Raw genomic sequence first — 14828 nt, forward strand, 5'->3', positions numbered from 1 at the left:
GGTTTGAGCCCTGGTCTGGGAAGAACCCACATGCCATGGAGCAACTAAGCCCGTGTGCCACCAACTGCTGAGCCTGTGCTCTGGAGCCCGTGAGCCACAACTACTGAAGCCCGCACGCCTGGAGCCCGTGTTCTGCAACAAGAGAAGCCACTGCAATGAGAAGCCCTCGCAAAGCACTGAAGAGGGGCCCCCGCTCGCCGCAACTAGAGGAAGCCCGCATGCAGCAATGAAGACTCAATGCAGCCAAAAATAAATAAAATAAAAATTAAAAAAAAAAATGAATTCAGGGTGAAAGCATCCTTCCTGTGGGCCCCTGAGGCAGCACGAACATAACTCGGGCTGTCCCAGGCAATCTAGGGCAGCCACCCTAGTTTGCAAGAAATTTAGGGCAGAAATCCTATCCCTGACTTGTGTGCGTTAAAAATGTAAAATTGGTTCATCTTCCTGCGTTCCGAATTCTTTCTCAATTACTGATTTCAAGAGGACAGCGCTTAAATAAACTGGCTCCAAGTACATTTCTACTACTCAAGGGAAGAAAGCAAAAGCAAGAAACACAAAAATGAGCCTCTCTCCGCTCCCACCCCAGCCCCCCACCCCCACCCCCAATATCCTTCCTTGAATAAAAAGGGTGAAGGTGCTCTTTACAAGCCTTTCACATTATGAAGAATCATCAAGGTTGTAAGATTATCAGCTCTCCCTGGACTCTACCAGCAGCATCCACCTTTGTCCTTTCACTGAACATGTACAACAGTTCGGAGGTAGGTATTATCAATACTGCAAAGACACAGAGATCGAGGCTGGTTCTCCAGACTCATCTGTGATAATAAATACCAGTTATCGGTCCCCCGACTCCAGGGCCTGCTCTCATGCTGCCAGAGCCCAGAGGGCTGTCCTGTCAGATTCTGAAATAAGGACAATTAGCTCTGGTGCTTTTTGCCCTTCTTTTCCTCCTCTTCGCCTCCCCTGTTCGTCCCCTGGCCATCTCATCTCATCCTCCAGGACAACTTTGCCATCGTGCTGAACTGGGAAGAGAGGAGGTTGAACTTAGCTTTTTGTGAATGAATTCCTGAAGACTGAAGTAAGGGCGCTGAGAAGGAAAGAAGCGACTCATATTCTGTCATCACCTAAGATCGGTGGAGGGAGGAGGGGAGAAGGATGAAATCACCCAAGGCAAACCGCTGTCTAGGGCTGTCCCTGGCGTCACCCCAACTGTAGGCTGCCCAACCAGGAGATGAAAGGGCAAAAGCTGCTCTTTTGAAACTTAAAGGTAATCACCCTTCCCCGAGGAGCTGTGAATGTGATTTTTGTTCCACCCACTCTGGACTCGAGGCGCTGGAAGGGCTGCAGCTGCACGGCGGTTATGCCACAGCCCCCAAGCACATTTCAAGAAAAAAGGAAGTTCTGTTCTTCAGGCCTGTGGCACGGAGCGCTAGTCGACACAAGCCACTTCCCCTTCCTAGTTCTCTTTTGGCTGAGAAGTCACCAAAGAGAGACAGTAAAAACGTGATGGGCAAGGCACTGGTTAGGGTCAAGGGTCTGCTTCTACCTCCCATCTCAAATATCAAATGACTAGTCTGGTCACTCAGCAAGGCTCCGCAGAGTTCCTTCCAGTAAAATCAGAATAATAATACCTAAGCGTTCAAACTTAGAAAAGTATAACTAGTGTTCATGAGAGGGTAGGTTTTTTCAGGGTGCTGGGATCCTGAGGTATAATTTTGATTAAGATGGAAACCTCAAGAGTGATGATCCAAGGCACACAATTTATCTACTGCCTAGAGGTTTTGAGTTTGGTGTCACTGGACCCCATCCCCGTACCCGCCACCCCTTCCACTGTACCTTGTTCCCCACCTCCAGCCCCCAACTCTTCCTTCTCCAGAAGACCAGAGCTACCCTCTGTCTTTACCAGCTTCAGTGAACATTCTGACACACTGAATACCCTTCCTGACCTTCAGCCACATCCCTCTTGCTCATCTCCAGCCCGACATTCCCTGCTCACTCGCTGACGGACAGAGAACCACAACCGCCAGGGCCCACTGTAAACTGACACAACCAGGGGGTAACCGCACCCTCCTGTTCAATAATCCCCTTGTTCTCTCCCCTACTGGATTTTCCAAAACAGTCATTTTACACCATTTTTCTTACGTCTTTGATTTCACCCAGACTTCTCAGAAACATACTGCCTCCTGAGAAGTCCAAGGGCATCTGTGACCGAGTGTCTACCTCCCTCATTAGATGGAGACTTAGTCTGGTGTTACTTCCTGCTAAAGGCCCCACTGTCTCGAATGAAGCATCTTTCCACCCGCTGACATGTGCTCTCCAGCCACTCCTTTCGTCCCTGCAAGGATCCTGATCCTCACCTTTCTTGCACTTGCACTATCTTTTTTTGCTCCATCTTCTTACCTTTGGCTCAAAAAAAAAAAAAAAAAAAAAAAGCGCTGCATCTAAGATCTCTTTCCTTTCACGCTCTGACTTCCCAGGGAGGGCAGTATCCACTCACAGCCCTGCACAGAAACCTACACCATCCCTCTCCTGACCTTCCCCATCCTTCTGAAATGCTCCCAGCTCCTCCAATCACCAAATCTGATGGCTTTCCTTGGCCTGCATCCTGCTTGACTCTTCTGAGGCACCTCAGACTCAGAGCGATCAAAACTGAACTGACCACCCCTCTCCCTGTCCACTCCCACCTGCTGACTGCTTCCCCAGTCCTCCCAGTTAGGCCAAAAGCTCCCAGTTGTCACTGCCCCAATGGAGTTATTAAGCCCCCTTCCTCTCACCATGGTCATGTCTGTGTCACTTGGTTCCTCCCTCTCCGTTGCCATGACAGCGTCCTGTCCAGGCTCCACAGATTCCCTGAGATGCGACACCAGGCTCCTGGCCACCTTCCCTGTTGCTGAAATACCTTCACAGACCCTCTGCTGTCTAAGAAATAAAACTCGAATATTTTAGCCTGAGAAGTTAAGTCTTCTAGGAACCGGCTCCAGTCTTTATTTCTAAGCCTCCCCATCTTCCCCACTTCCTTCATTTCCTATATTTCACATTTCCTCTGAACTCTGGGAGAACTCATAGTTCCCAGAACCCGCCCTGCATGTTCTCACCTCCACGCCAGAAACAGGCCAGTGTGTCTACTTGTCTTTACTTACTGAAATCCTATTATTTTTTTTTTTCAAGACTTGGTAAAGATGCCATTTTTTTCCTATCTCCATAGTTGCAAGTTATTCATTCCTCCCTTTAACCTCCAGAGTTCAAATATGCTCATCTCTTTCTTGCTTATTACTCTTATCTCATGTTCTTTTATATTATAGTTACCTGTGTATATATTTACCTCATTGTCCCTATTAGATTTCAAGTTCTTGGGGGCAGTGATAATAATAATAACTGTAATAACCACCGCCACCATAGCGAGCTCCTACCACAGTCAGTTCTGTGCAAAGCACGTGATTTCACCATCTCAGCAGCCCTATGAGGGCTGTCTCCATTTTCAGGGGAGATTAAGTAATGTGCCCAAGGCCAACATGTAGCAAGTGGTACAGCTAGAAATTGAATCAAGCCTTGCTGACTTCAAAAGCCATGCTCTTAACTACTATATATTCCTATCTAGACTTGACCAATAACCACTAAATAAAACATGCTTTCCCTAGGTCCTCGGCGGTGGGATGGTTTACTGAGCCAGGTTCCCCAGAGCTGCTGAGGCTGCTTGATCAACACATGTATTTATGTGAGAGAAGAAACAGATAGCTTAAACTCTAATTCTTAAAGGATACTTTCAAAAACAGAACAAAGTTTTTATGCCTCAAGATTAAACAGAACATCAAATGCAAAGTGACAGGAAAAACCTAATTCACCTGGATTAGGTAATAGCCTGATTTTGTCTCTTTCCTTGGAACCACTGATGTCAGTAAGGCAACGAATCAAGGCCATCCTAAAAGCCTTAGATAATTTAAACCATGTTTAGAGAGAGCCTCCAAATTTCTAATTTCTGAGGCTCTGACATCAGCCCTGGGAAAACAGGATAATTTTACTCTGTTGATAGTCAGAACCAACGTAAACGTGGGGTCGTATCTTATCTACGAACAGGCAAATAACGTATGGCACACATAGGTCTCAGTATAAAGAAAGGTGGTGGTGTTTGATCTCTACACGTAAGCGGCTAAGGGCTGTAATCTTCCGAGAGGAATGTCATTATACAGCTCAAATCCCATCACAACAAACACCGTTACAACAGAGATGTCTGTATAACAAAAACCCTTTCAAGCTTTGGCTGACAGCCCATGTACTTCAAGCAATATTTGATGTGAGACTTGGAGTTCACAGTAATGGGAATTGACCTATATTTCCAAAGGTAAGATTTGAATGATTTCATCTGTAACTTCCATCCCATGATACCGTGAGCTGGAGTGATGTACAATCTTGACCCAGGGGTATAAAAACTAAGGACAAAGACAGAAGCAAGATCAACCCTGTTCTTGAAGGGTGAAATTCCTTCCTTTCACTTGGGGAACTCTTAGGGAAAGGAGAAGGCCTGACCCAACCCTGAAATAAAGCAGACCAAGGCAGGTTTTGGCCTCATCTCCCTGAGAGGCGAGATGGAGTAGCCCATGAAGACAGATGAACCGGGCTCAAATTTCTACTCTGCCGCTTACTAGCTGGGTGAACTGGGCTATATCTCTTAACTTTTTGTGACCCTCAGTTTTCTCATCTGCAAAACGATACTAATACCATCTACTTCCAGAATTCCAGTAAGAATTAAATGAGATAACTATGCAATGCTCCTAACCTAGAGCCTGGTACGCAGCATGGGCTCAAAAAAAGTAAATTCCCTCACAAGGCTTCCCTTTCCCTCCAAGACTCTGAGCTGATGCAAACTGTTTAAATGAAGTTAGTTATAAGATCTAGTGAATGGAGTTAAAATACAGAGTCACAAATACGGCCTGGTAAAGATACTGATCAGAGGAACATCGGAGAAAAGAGAGCAAATGGTAGAAGAACTAGGCCAGGCATAAGCATTTACTTGACTCAGAGAAAGGTCTTTTTGGCTAAAGTAGGACACGTGTAATCAAAAGCTAAAATGCACGTAACAAGGCATCGTAACAATAAATGAGCTTCGATCATGATGTCAGAAGTCATTTTGAAAAATGCTGAATAAACTGAAATTTGCAGGCACGTTTTCCTAGTCAAGGATGAACTGTGGTTACTGCTCTCAAGCAATGGTTTACTGCCTCTGGCCTAGTTTTCTGTGGGTGCCATTCTAGATGGTGGGAAGGCCCTTCTTTGCTCAGTCCTGAGCTTCAGCCCATTCATTATACTGCCTTTGGATACTCTGAAAGTATTAAAACCAGTTCTAGTCTTCTCCATTTGGGAAACACGTAGGTAAATAGCTAAGGAATATGATCAATAAAGAGTCCCAGCATTGCCCTAATTTGTGATGTTTTTAATCCTCTTGATTTTTAAATATTTAATTTTCCATTTTTCAAATTATGGGACAGTCAAGTCTGTGATGACAAAATCCTTATATATATATTCTTTTGAAAACACTCTTGGTGTTACATGATAGGTTTTGAGATAGAAAAGGAGAGTCCTATAAACATAGGCATGTCTGTTCACCTTTATAAAACAGATATGATCTAGGGGTTTTCAAATTTCTTAAAAGGTTCCAAAAAGTACTATCAGAGCTCAGTAACTACAGGGAACAAGAAATGGACCAACGTTTCTCAGAGTCAGAGAACATCAGAGTTTTAACAATGACTTAGTCCTAGCCCTTCACCTTGACAGTAAAGAAGAGGCTCAGAGAGTAGTATGGGCTGATGTTCAGATGCTCAACTCAAGTGTGTGTACAAGCCAAACAATGAGCTTGCAGGAGCTCTTGTGAGAGGCAACAGAGAAATAAAATAACAGGCCAGACAGAAATACCAAGGGGCAGAGAAACAGCAACTGTGAGACCCACAAAGAGATGGAGGAGCCCTGGGTACGAAAACCAAGAGATCAAGACCAGAGAAAGAACAAAATTACTAAAGCGAGGTTAAAACATGAACACAGACCAAATGGTAGAGGCAGAGGAGATATCTTAACTGAAGTCTACAAAGGGCGTACAAAGGGTGACTCCAATACCCAGAAGCTTCAACCTGGACAGAGGTTTCCGGCCTCTTTTTTAATAACTGTACCCCCCCCCCCCCAGAATCACTCTCATCTTAAAATGGAGGCAGTCACAGCCACCAGATTGTACACGTGAATCTTACCACTGCTAAGGGCGTAAACCAGAAGCATTTTTGAAGGTGTGCTAACTATTTCAGGCCACTAGGGTGCTACTTCCCGCCCCCCCAAAGGCACACTTCACTTAATGATCTCCATCCAGACCCCAAGAATTAATGTCCCTGCTAAAAGTGTACCCTTTATTCGTTACACCAGTGATTATCACTGTTTATAAGGTACTTCAAGATCCCCACAGCCTATGGAAAAGTGAAATGCAGCTGTAATTACATGGGCAGTAACAGAAAGGTAGGGGTAGAAAGAGCTCTGTTCCTCAGAGAGGCAAGCCACTGCCTAGAAAGTGACCTCAGGGAGGAATCACGCGCCTGGACGGAGGCGCGGCCGCGCCGCCCCCGCTCGGCTTCTCCCTCCCCGCATCCCAGACCGTCTGGTCCACCTGTCCGGGAAGCAGGCGGGCGGGGGTCGCGGGGAGGAGCCCGGCTGGCCGCGGGGCACTGGGGTAGCTAGCGGCTCTCCCTCGCCCTCCTCCCTCCCGCGATTCCCGGGACGCCCAGGCGCCCTGCGCGCCCCTGACCGCGCGCGCGCGCCCCACTATCTGTACCTTTACTCTGGGGAGGGTTCTGACTCCGGTCCCGGAGGACGTTGATCTGGTAGACAGCTCCGTAAGGCTCAAAAAGTTCTTTCAGCTCCTTTTCCGACCAGGACCGGGGGATCTGTCCGACAAACATCTTAATGGCATCTGGGTCTGGTTGGTCTGAGTGATCCAAAGCGCCGTTCATCTTGTTGGCTGTGCCGTTACTGTCAAAGAGGGAAGCGGGAGCCAGAGTTAGGGCTGCAGGGTGAGGGACAGGAAGACAGAAAATCGGGGGTGGGGGTGGGGGCGGGGAGGCGGAAGGAGGAGGAAGAGGAGCACGGGGCAAAGTGCCTAATGAGTCGTGGAAACGTGATGAACTAAAACAAAGCACAGGCACCATTAGGTTGCTCCTCGGCGGCAGCGGCGAGAGCTCTCACTGCAGGCTGCTTGTTCAGTATCGCCGCCCGACCCCGGGCGGCGCCCTGCCGGCTGTCACCCGGGGCGTGGACATCTTGAAACCCGGCTCGGGAGGCAGCTGCAAGTTACGAGCAGGTCTCGCTTGGCTAGGCTGCCATCAAGCATCCAGAGCGTTATCAGCCCCACACTGGCTCTCCCGTGGAAAGAAAGGCGGGGCTGGATTTCCGCTGCCTTTCCCACCCTTCCACCCCTTTTGGGAGGTTTTTGGAAGAGAGGAGAGAGGTGGTAATAATAAAGTCACAGGAAAAGAAAATGAAACACTCGGCAGCCCGTCAGATGACTAATGCAAGACGCTGGGGATGAATTTGCAGAGCGCGCGACGCAGCCATGTGTGCATCAGATTAGTACGTTGTTGCTGCTCAGAAGGGAAAGTGCTCCAGCAATGCGGCTGGGTGCAGCCGATTGGCTGCCCACGCTGGAGAAAAGGGCCCGGGCGGGGAGGGGGCTCCCATTTAAAAAGCACGTTGTTTATGGGACCCGGGCACAAAGGGTTTAATTCAGAGAGGCAAAGGCGATCTCAGAATTGCCTGCTTTGTGCCGGGAGGAAAAAAAAAAAAAAAAAAGCAGTCCCAGAAAGTTGAGTTCCCGCTAAAGGACACTGAATACTTCAAATCTTTCACACTCCGTAAATTGCTCTCCGTATATCTGACATCCAGATGTTGCACTTGAGTTCTAAACAACCACACGTTTGGGAGAGAAAAGAGGAGCCACACGTTTGGGAGAGAAACGTTTGGGAGAGAAAAGTCTGCCTTTTCTTCTCCTAGCTTCAGTAAATATTTGGGGCGGATACAAAGAGCAAGACCATAAGCTTTTACATATCAATCCTCCTTAACGCTGTTTCCCGAAACCCTTATTTGAAAGAGACAATGCTTGTTTAGAACGTGCAATTCCAGTCACCATCATGTAAAAGGATGATGAAGTATTTATGTTTTACTTGGATTCCGCCCCCCCCTCATTTGAGCTGCAGTACATAGTAAAGCAAAACCACATACCCTCTGTCTCCCCCACGTACCCCGCCGACTAATGCACCCTAAACCCACCTACTCTGCCCGGCGAAAGGCTGAATGCCTTAAGCAGCATTCATCTGCAGTACCGTGCTCTTGATTCCCAGCCTGTGAAAATACAGTAAAATGCACTTAAACACAGCAGACGTAGAACCTACACAGCCTTGTCCACGACTGTCCCTCAACCCCCAGCCTCCAGCCCAGAAGGCAGAAAGAAAGGGCCCCACGGACTAAAACTTCACTGCAAATGGTCACTTCACTGTAGTCTCAGGTAACAGCAAGAAGGTTTTCAAAGATCTTAAGCAGGCTTCCTTATTTCAATCAAAACCCATCAGAGCACCTTAAATTTTCTGTGAAACTAGGCTAGTTCTGAGCCCTTGGTGGGGGGGGGGGGCGGGTAAGACACTGATGGCTAACAAACAAACAATAAAACCTATGGAAAGGAGAAATCCTGAATTCAATTTTATCCCAAGAGGAAAATGATGGCAAATACTCTTCACTAGGTCCTGGCTTCAATTTCTACTTCTTATTCCCCAATTTACCACTCTGTTTTTTTATCCTTGAGATAAACAATCAGACTAACTTGAAGCACTTTCAGAGCTTTCTCGAATCAACCTTATTGTTATAAAAAATGTTCTGCCGAATACAATGCTGAGCACAAAATCTTCCTTCAACAACTTAGGTGTAACGCAATGCCTGCTTAGATTAGAGTGCGAGCATTTATCTTGTTCCTGTGCACCTCTACTGCTTTTCAAATCGCCCTCTGGGAATTCAATAAACACTTTAACCCCGTGGAGCCGGCTCGGGCAGGGTGGAGGTGGCAAAGGCCCACGCGGAACAGAATGTAGCATTCACAGCTCGCTGACAGTGTGGCAAGACTTATTTCTGGGACAGGAAGGGCTTGTGGTTACCGCTGTTGACAAGCAGCTAGAATGAAAAGAGGAAGGCGTTGCCACAGGTCCCAGCTAACAGAGAGCGGAAGTTCAAAAAATGGGGCTCCTGCATCTCGCCTGCACAAAGCACGGTTCATACAACGGAGGCGTCAGGCAGCAGCACAATGGTCCAAATATCTAGAGCAAGCATTCATGGGTCTCCAAATGAGGGGCCATTTTTACTTTCTCAAAAAACACACACTCACCGAGGTGCATAAAGGAAGGGGCGCTGCAAAGAGGGTTTACGCCCTTTGGTCCTTATGTTGGTGAGTATGTGTTTATAATCCCTGCCCCCCCCCACCCCCCCGCAGCCATCCTTCACAGGTGCCTTTAGATCTCTTGTACCCTGAGGCAGAGCAGTGTTGGGGCTGAGGGTCTGAATCCTGGCACTACCACTTCCTAACTGTGCCGCCCTGGGCCTCAGACTCTTCATCTGTAAAATGGTAACAAACGGGCTCCACCTCATATAGTCATGTGCTTTGTACAGGACGTGGCCCCGGGGAAGTGTCCAATAAGTGTTAGCTGCTTCCGCTGTTCATCTTTTCTGTGCACTTGTGATGCACTACAAATGAGTGACTATCACAACTCTACTTTTCAATCCAAATTTTTTCATAGTATGGACTCAAACACAATTCATATCCTAAGTAATAATAATAATAGGCATCTTTCAGTGAGCACTTATATGCCAGATACCATGCTAGGTGCTTTACATACATTATTTCTAATCCTTATCACATCTCTGTGAGAAAGTATTATTTTCCAGATGCAAACGTCTAATAAATAAATTCCTTTTCTTTTTTTTTAATTTTTTTATTTTTTATTTTTTTAATGTTATTCTTGTCTGCTTACATTCTTTTTATGTATGTATGTATGTATGTATGTATGTATGGCTTTGTTGGGTCTTCGTTTCTGTGCGAGGGCTTTCTCTAGTTGTGGCAAGCGGGGGCCACTCTTCATTGCGGTGCGGGGGCCACTCTTCATCGCGGTGCGCGGGCCTCTCACTATCGCGGCCTCTTGTTGACGAGCACAGGCTCCAGACGTGCAGGCTCAGTAATTGTGGCTCACGGGCCGAGTTGCTCCGTGGCATGTGGGATCTTCCCAGACCAGGGCTCGAACCCGCGTCCCCTGCATTGGCAGGCAGATTCTCAACCACTGCGCCACCAGGGAAGCCCAATAAATTCCTTTTCTAAGATTACCGGCTTATACATTGTAGAAGTAGAATTCGAACCTGGACCCAATGGGCTCCAGAGCACGGAACATTTCTAAACCATCATGTGGCCACGTATTGTATCAGGTCTGCTTTGGGCTGAGAGTGAACAGCTTATGGTAAATCTATGAGAAGTCAAGGCCAAGAGCAAGGCCTGCTGGTTCCCTGGAATCACACTGCCAAGTAACAGGCGTCACTATTAGGAACACATATACGCATCTTTCCTTTTTGTGTGTTGGAATTAGGGTGCAAAGTACTGAACTTAAGAGTCCGTGAAGGCTACCTTACAACCCACATTTTCTCCATAATCATATAACGTGTCTCCATCTCCACTGACCGCCTCCCTCTCTGTTCCCACCAGATCACATCGATGAGCACCTCTCATACATATCTGCCTCCTTTCCCAAATACCTGCCCATTTTGCAAACAAATGTTCCAAAGATTTGCATCAAATGCTAAGAGCATGCAGTCCCTTAAGTAAATCCAACTATGTCTAGTTGTTACACAAATTCAAAATAACACATCTGGGACTTCCCTGGTGGTCCAGTGGTTAAGATTCCACGCTCCCAATGCAGGGGGCCAGGGTTTGATCCCTGGTCAGGGAACTAGATCATCCCGCATGCTGCAACTAAAAGAGCCTGCATGCCACAACAAAGACCCGGTACAGCCAAATAAACAACAACAATAGCACATCTTCCAGATCAAAGCATCAATGGTCCTACCCCATTGATGACCCCTGTGCTGCTGAATCCCATGCCCTGGATGCTGACGGTATTGCAGCAGCCTGGGTAACTTTGTTCTAATGTGTGAGAGCTCCTCCTTCTTTGGACTCCCAACTTTCTTCCCAGCTGATACTCATTTCTACCAGAGACTTACTGACTTCTTTTGTCCTCATGGGGCTGCAAGTGCTGACACTTCTAAGGAAGCCAGAAATCATGTGTCTAACAGTTAAACCTTTCGAGGTACTTGCCAGAGGCCACAGCAAACCAATTCGATCTACACAGAGGCGTAATTATGGGAATAGATACCCTAACTCTCAGTAAAACTCTCAGTAAGATCTTCTATTTACTGGAATCTGATCTCGGGCTTAGAAAATTAGACTAGCTCCCCTCCCCGCACAGCCTCCAGGACAGTGCAGGAATTAGGTTCAAATTCAAATATTTATTGAGAGCCTACTCTTTGCCAGAAAACTTTGCCAGGTACAGGACACACGGCATCACAACAGCTCCAAGAAGACGAAATTATTATCCCCGTTTTGGAAATGAAGCAATCGAGATTCACAGAAGTAAAGTGACTTTCTCCATGTCACACCCCTAAGAAGAAGTGTCTGCAGAATCTGGACACAGTATGAAATAAAGGCCAATGGTTACTGCTTAATATTCCATGAACTGGGTTTCTCTAGGGTGATGTTTCCCTTGGACTCAGTGGCCATTGGCAGGCCCGAGACACAAGCCATACCTCTCTGCTGGCACCTCACCTACAAACTACAATACTATCCTGGACGCCAATTCCGCTTTTGCTCTTGGCAAAGTGCCAACTATCAGGCTCCTCCAGGACAGATGCCATATGGAATTGGACCACGAGTTAGAGAGCACTAAGCCAGCGGGCACTGGTGGTATTAGTCTCAGAGCCAAGACGAAAATATAATGATGTTGGGGGAGAAAAATGATGGTGCTTACTCTTTGCTTTCAGCACTGGCACTGACCTACTTCCCTACTCTATTTTCGAGTAAAGAGAACTAGACCAACAGAGGATATGCAAAATCTTCTGAGGTTCCTCTAAGCAGCAAAATGTTCCAGAAATTACAGTAATTGATTCAATGTATTCTTATTATTGTTATTATTTCCAGGACACAAGCTTTTACGAGGTCCAGTGAATGCAGGTTTCTTTTTGGAGAATGCAAACAAAAGAATTGATACTTCTATTCTTCTATCTTGCTCATTGGACAGCAACCTTCTGCATTACAACTCCATCTCCCTTATCTATACAAAAGGAAGAATACCAAACTTACAAAATGGGTATGAGAAATGCCAAGTGGCTACAAGTAATTTTATAAAAGTTGAAAAAAAAGGACATAAAATGCCACCTTCAGAAGATATACAAACCTGAAAACAACACAAAAAGATGCCTTGTCTTGCAAAAATTTTGAATAAAAGATAGCTAATCTCCTTGGTAGTTACCAATAATCTTATTACTCCCATACTTTTTTAATCCATCTTACTTTGGTCCTTGGAATACCCTGCATCAGTACTGCCAACTGTGTGCAATAGTGGGAATGTTCTATAACCTGCGCAAACCAACATGGTAGCCACAAGTTATATGTGGCTACTACACACTCGAAATGAAGTTAGGGCAACTGAGAGACAGAATTTTAAGTTTTATTTTACTTTAATTAATTTAAACTTAAATAGCTCTAAATGCAAATGTAAGTAGTGTTTTTTGTTTGTTTGTCTGTTTTAAAGACAAATAGGAGTTGAGATTTACCAGAACATTTCATCAGATAGTTGTTTTGGGAAAATAGAAATGAAGGGCCAGGAAAATGACACCAACGCTTGAGTCAGCCGAGAGCTAGTCAGTGGGCAGTGGGCTGGCTGGCCTGGGTTCTCGTCTTGGCTCAGCATTAAATTAAATGTGGGATCCCAGGCTAATCATGTAATCACTCTGTACCTCAGTTTCCTCACTTGTAAAACAAAGAGACTCAACAGTTCCCATCTGGTTGTTAGTTCCTCTAATTCTGTGAGTGGCTGAGTGGCTGGTCGCTCAGGGCTGCTGCCGGAGCAGCCCCTCTCTCAGTTTGCGCCAATTCTTTCCAGCATCTTAACTGCAGTCAGCAGACAGGCCACTCTTTCAAAGGGTCCGGGGACCATTTTTTAATATCCCGTGTACTTAAGTAATAGCCCATGAAGAAACAGGCTTGTGTGGCGATCGCAGGAAACTCTCCAAGGCTGAGCTGCGTGAGGCACAAGCAGGAAGAACCTGGCGATGGGCCTGGGGGCGGGCAGCGGGATGGTGTGAAATTCAGTAACGTTAACAGCCTTCTACACTGTCCCTGTTGTTGTTGCTTACTATTTAAGAACAGAATTCTCTCCTTGACGATTGGCAACGTGGTGCGAGGGCTACAGCATCAGCTCTTTGTCCCTCCACTACTCTCTGGGGATCAGAGAGGGGCCCTGCTCCGGAGCTGCAACCTTCTACTCTAAACCTAACCCTCTCCATTTAAGAAGAGGCACTGGCTGTCATCCAACCTCGAGCTCTGGGAACTGCAGCTCCCTTTGAAAACACACCACTTCGGGGTCACCATGAAGAACACCTCTATCTCCTGTGCCTGCCTTTCAACACGGCACCTCTGCACTGCACCGATACAGGTGCATCTCCATCGGCGGGATCCTGGTGTTAGATTCTGGTAGACCTAACAAAACTCTCCGGATATCAGTTTACTCAGCAATCAGATGATGAAACCAAGGCCATTCCTGTATTTACCTGGAAGGTATGGATATAACTTCTCACATGCAGCCAAAGTTTTGTGAGTCATGTCTCCACCAGTTATAGAATGGTAACAGGACGGGGCCCTCAAACTTGGAGGTGAGACTTCTGCAGATCAGCTGGTGAATTCACAGAAGATTAAATGGATCAAATAATACCCTAAGTTGCTGAAGGAGGCAAAGCCTTTCTCCAAATGGTCAAGTTGTAAATAAATTAGTTTGTGCTCCTCTGAAGAAAAGTTCAAGTTTCCTGTAAGTACGCACACATGTAACATCTTCATCCCTGGGCTTTGACAAAATTTGAAAAGAAATAGAATTTATTAAGAATGGATAGCACATCTATTTCATTCACAGATGACTAGGAAAGCACACATTTGTGACGGGCATTCCACTGGACGGCTGAAGTTAACGCAGGATTGCATTTGGATGCAGGTCTAAAAGTTATCCATTCGATTACCGGGGTAAAATGTAGCCCTGATTCGTAGGAATTCATTCCTGCAGAAAAGGCCTCACAACACGGGTGTCTGGACTCACCAAGTAGAGGGGAAACCTTATTAGCTTATCTCAACTTGACTGCGAGTAAAAAGCAGAAAGCTAGAAACCCCCCCCAAAGAAGTCAACGTGGAGGCATCCAGGGGGTACCTGAAGGCTGGACACACACAGCCCTCGCTGGGAAGGCAGTCAGGCATCAGCTCCGGACAGCCCCCGCCCAGGGAACTCATTTCCTTCTGTGATTTATCAGAAATAGTCCCGTGGACTGCAGAGCAGAAGGTATTTGTACGGGAGAGTTCTTTAGATGAGCTTTTAGAAATGGCAACAGGGAAATAATCATCACACAGATTTGTATCAGGCTTCACCTTTTCCAAGTGCTGCTGGAGCACACGTTAATTAATCCTCCCACTCCGAGGGCTGAGGTCAGCGCTCCTGCCCCCACTGCACAGATGAGTC

At 46.5% G+C, this 14828-nt stretch overlaps 1 protein-coding gene across 6 annotated transcripts in view; it reads right to left on the bottom strand.

The window, feature by feature from the left end:
- Nucleotides 1-14828, bottom strand: part of CELF2 (CUGBP Elav-like family member 2) — a 528392-nt gene that overhangs the window by 161758 nt on the left and 351806 nt on the right. For all 6 annotated transcript variants that reach the window (XM_059912093.1, XM_059912095.1, XM_059912097.1 and 3 more), the window contains one exon: nucleotides 6806-7002. In XM_059912093.1, coding sequence (XP_059768076.1) covers nucleotides 6806-6983 — 178 coding nt within the window. In that variant the 5' untranslated portion in view covers nucleotides 6984-7002. The remainder of the gene's footprint in view (nucleotides 1-6805; nucleotides 7003-14828) is intronic.

The sequence above is a fragment of the Balaenoptera ricei genome, chromosome 2 (assembly GCF_028023285.1).
Source record: "Balaenoptera ricei isolate mBalRic1 chromosome 2, mBalRic1.hap2, whole genome shotgun sequence".
Taxonomy (NCBI): Eukaryota; Metazoa; Chordata; class Mammalia; order Artiodactyla; family Balaenopteridae; genus Balaenoptera; species Balaenoptera ricei.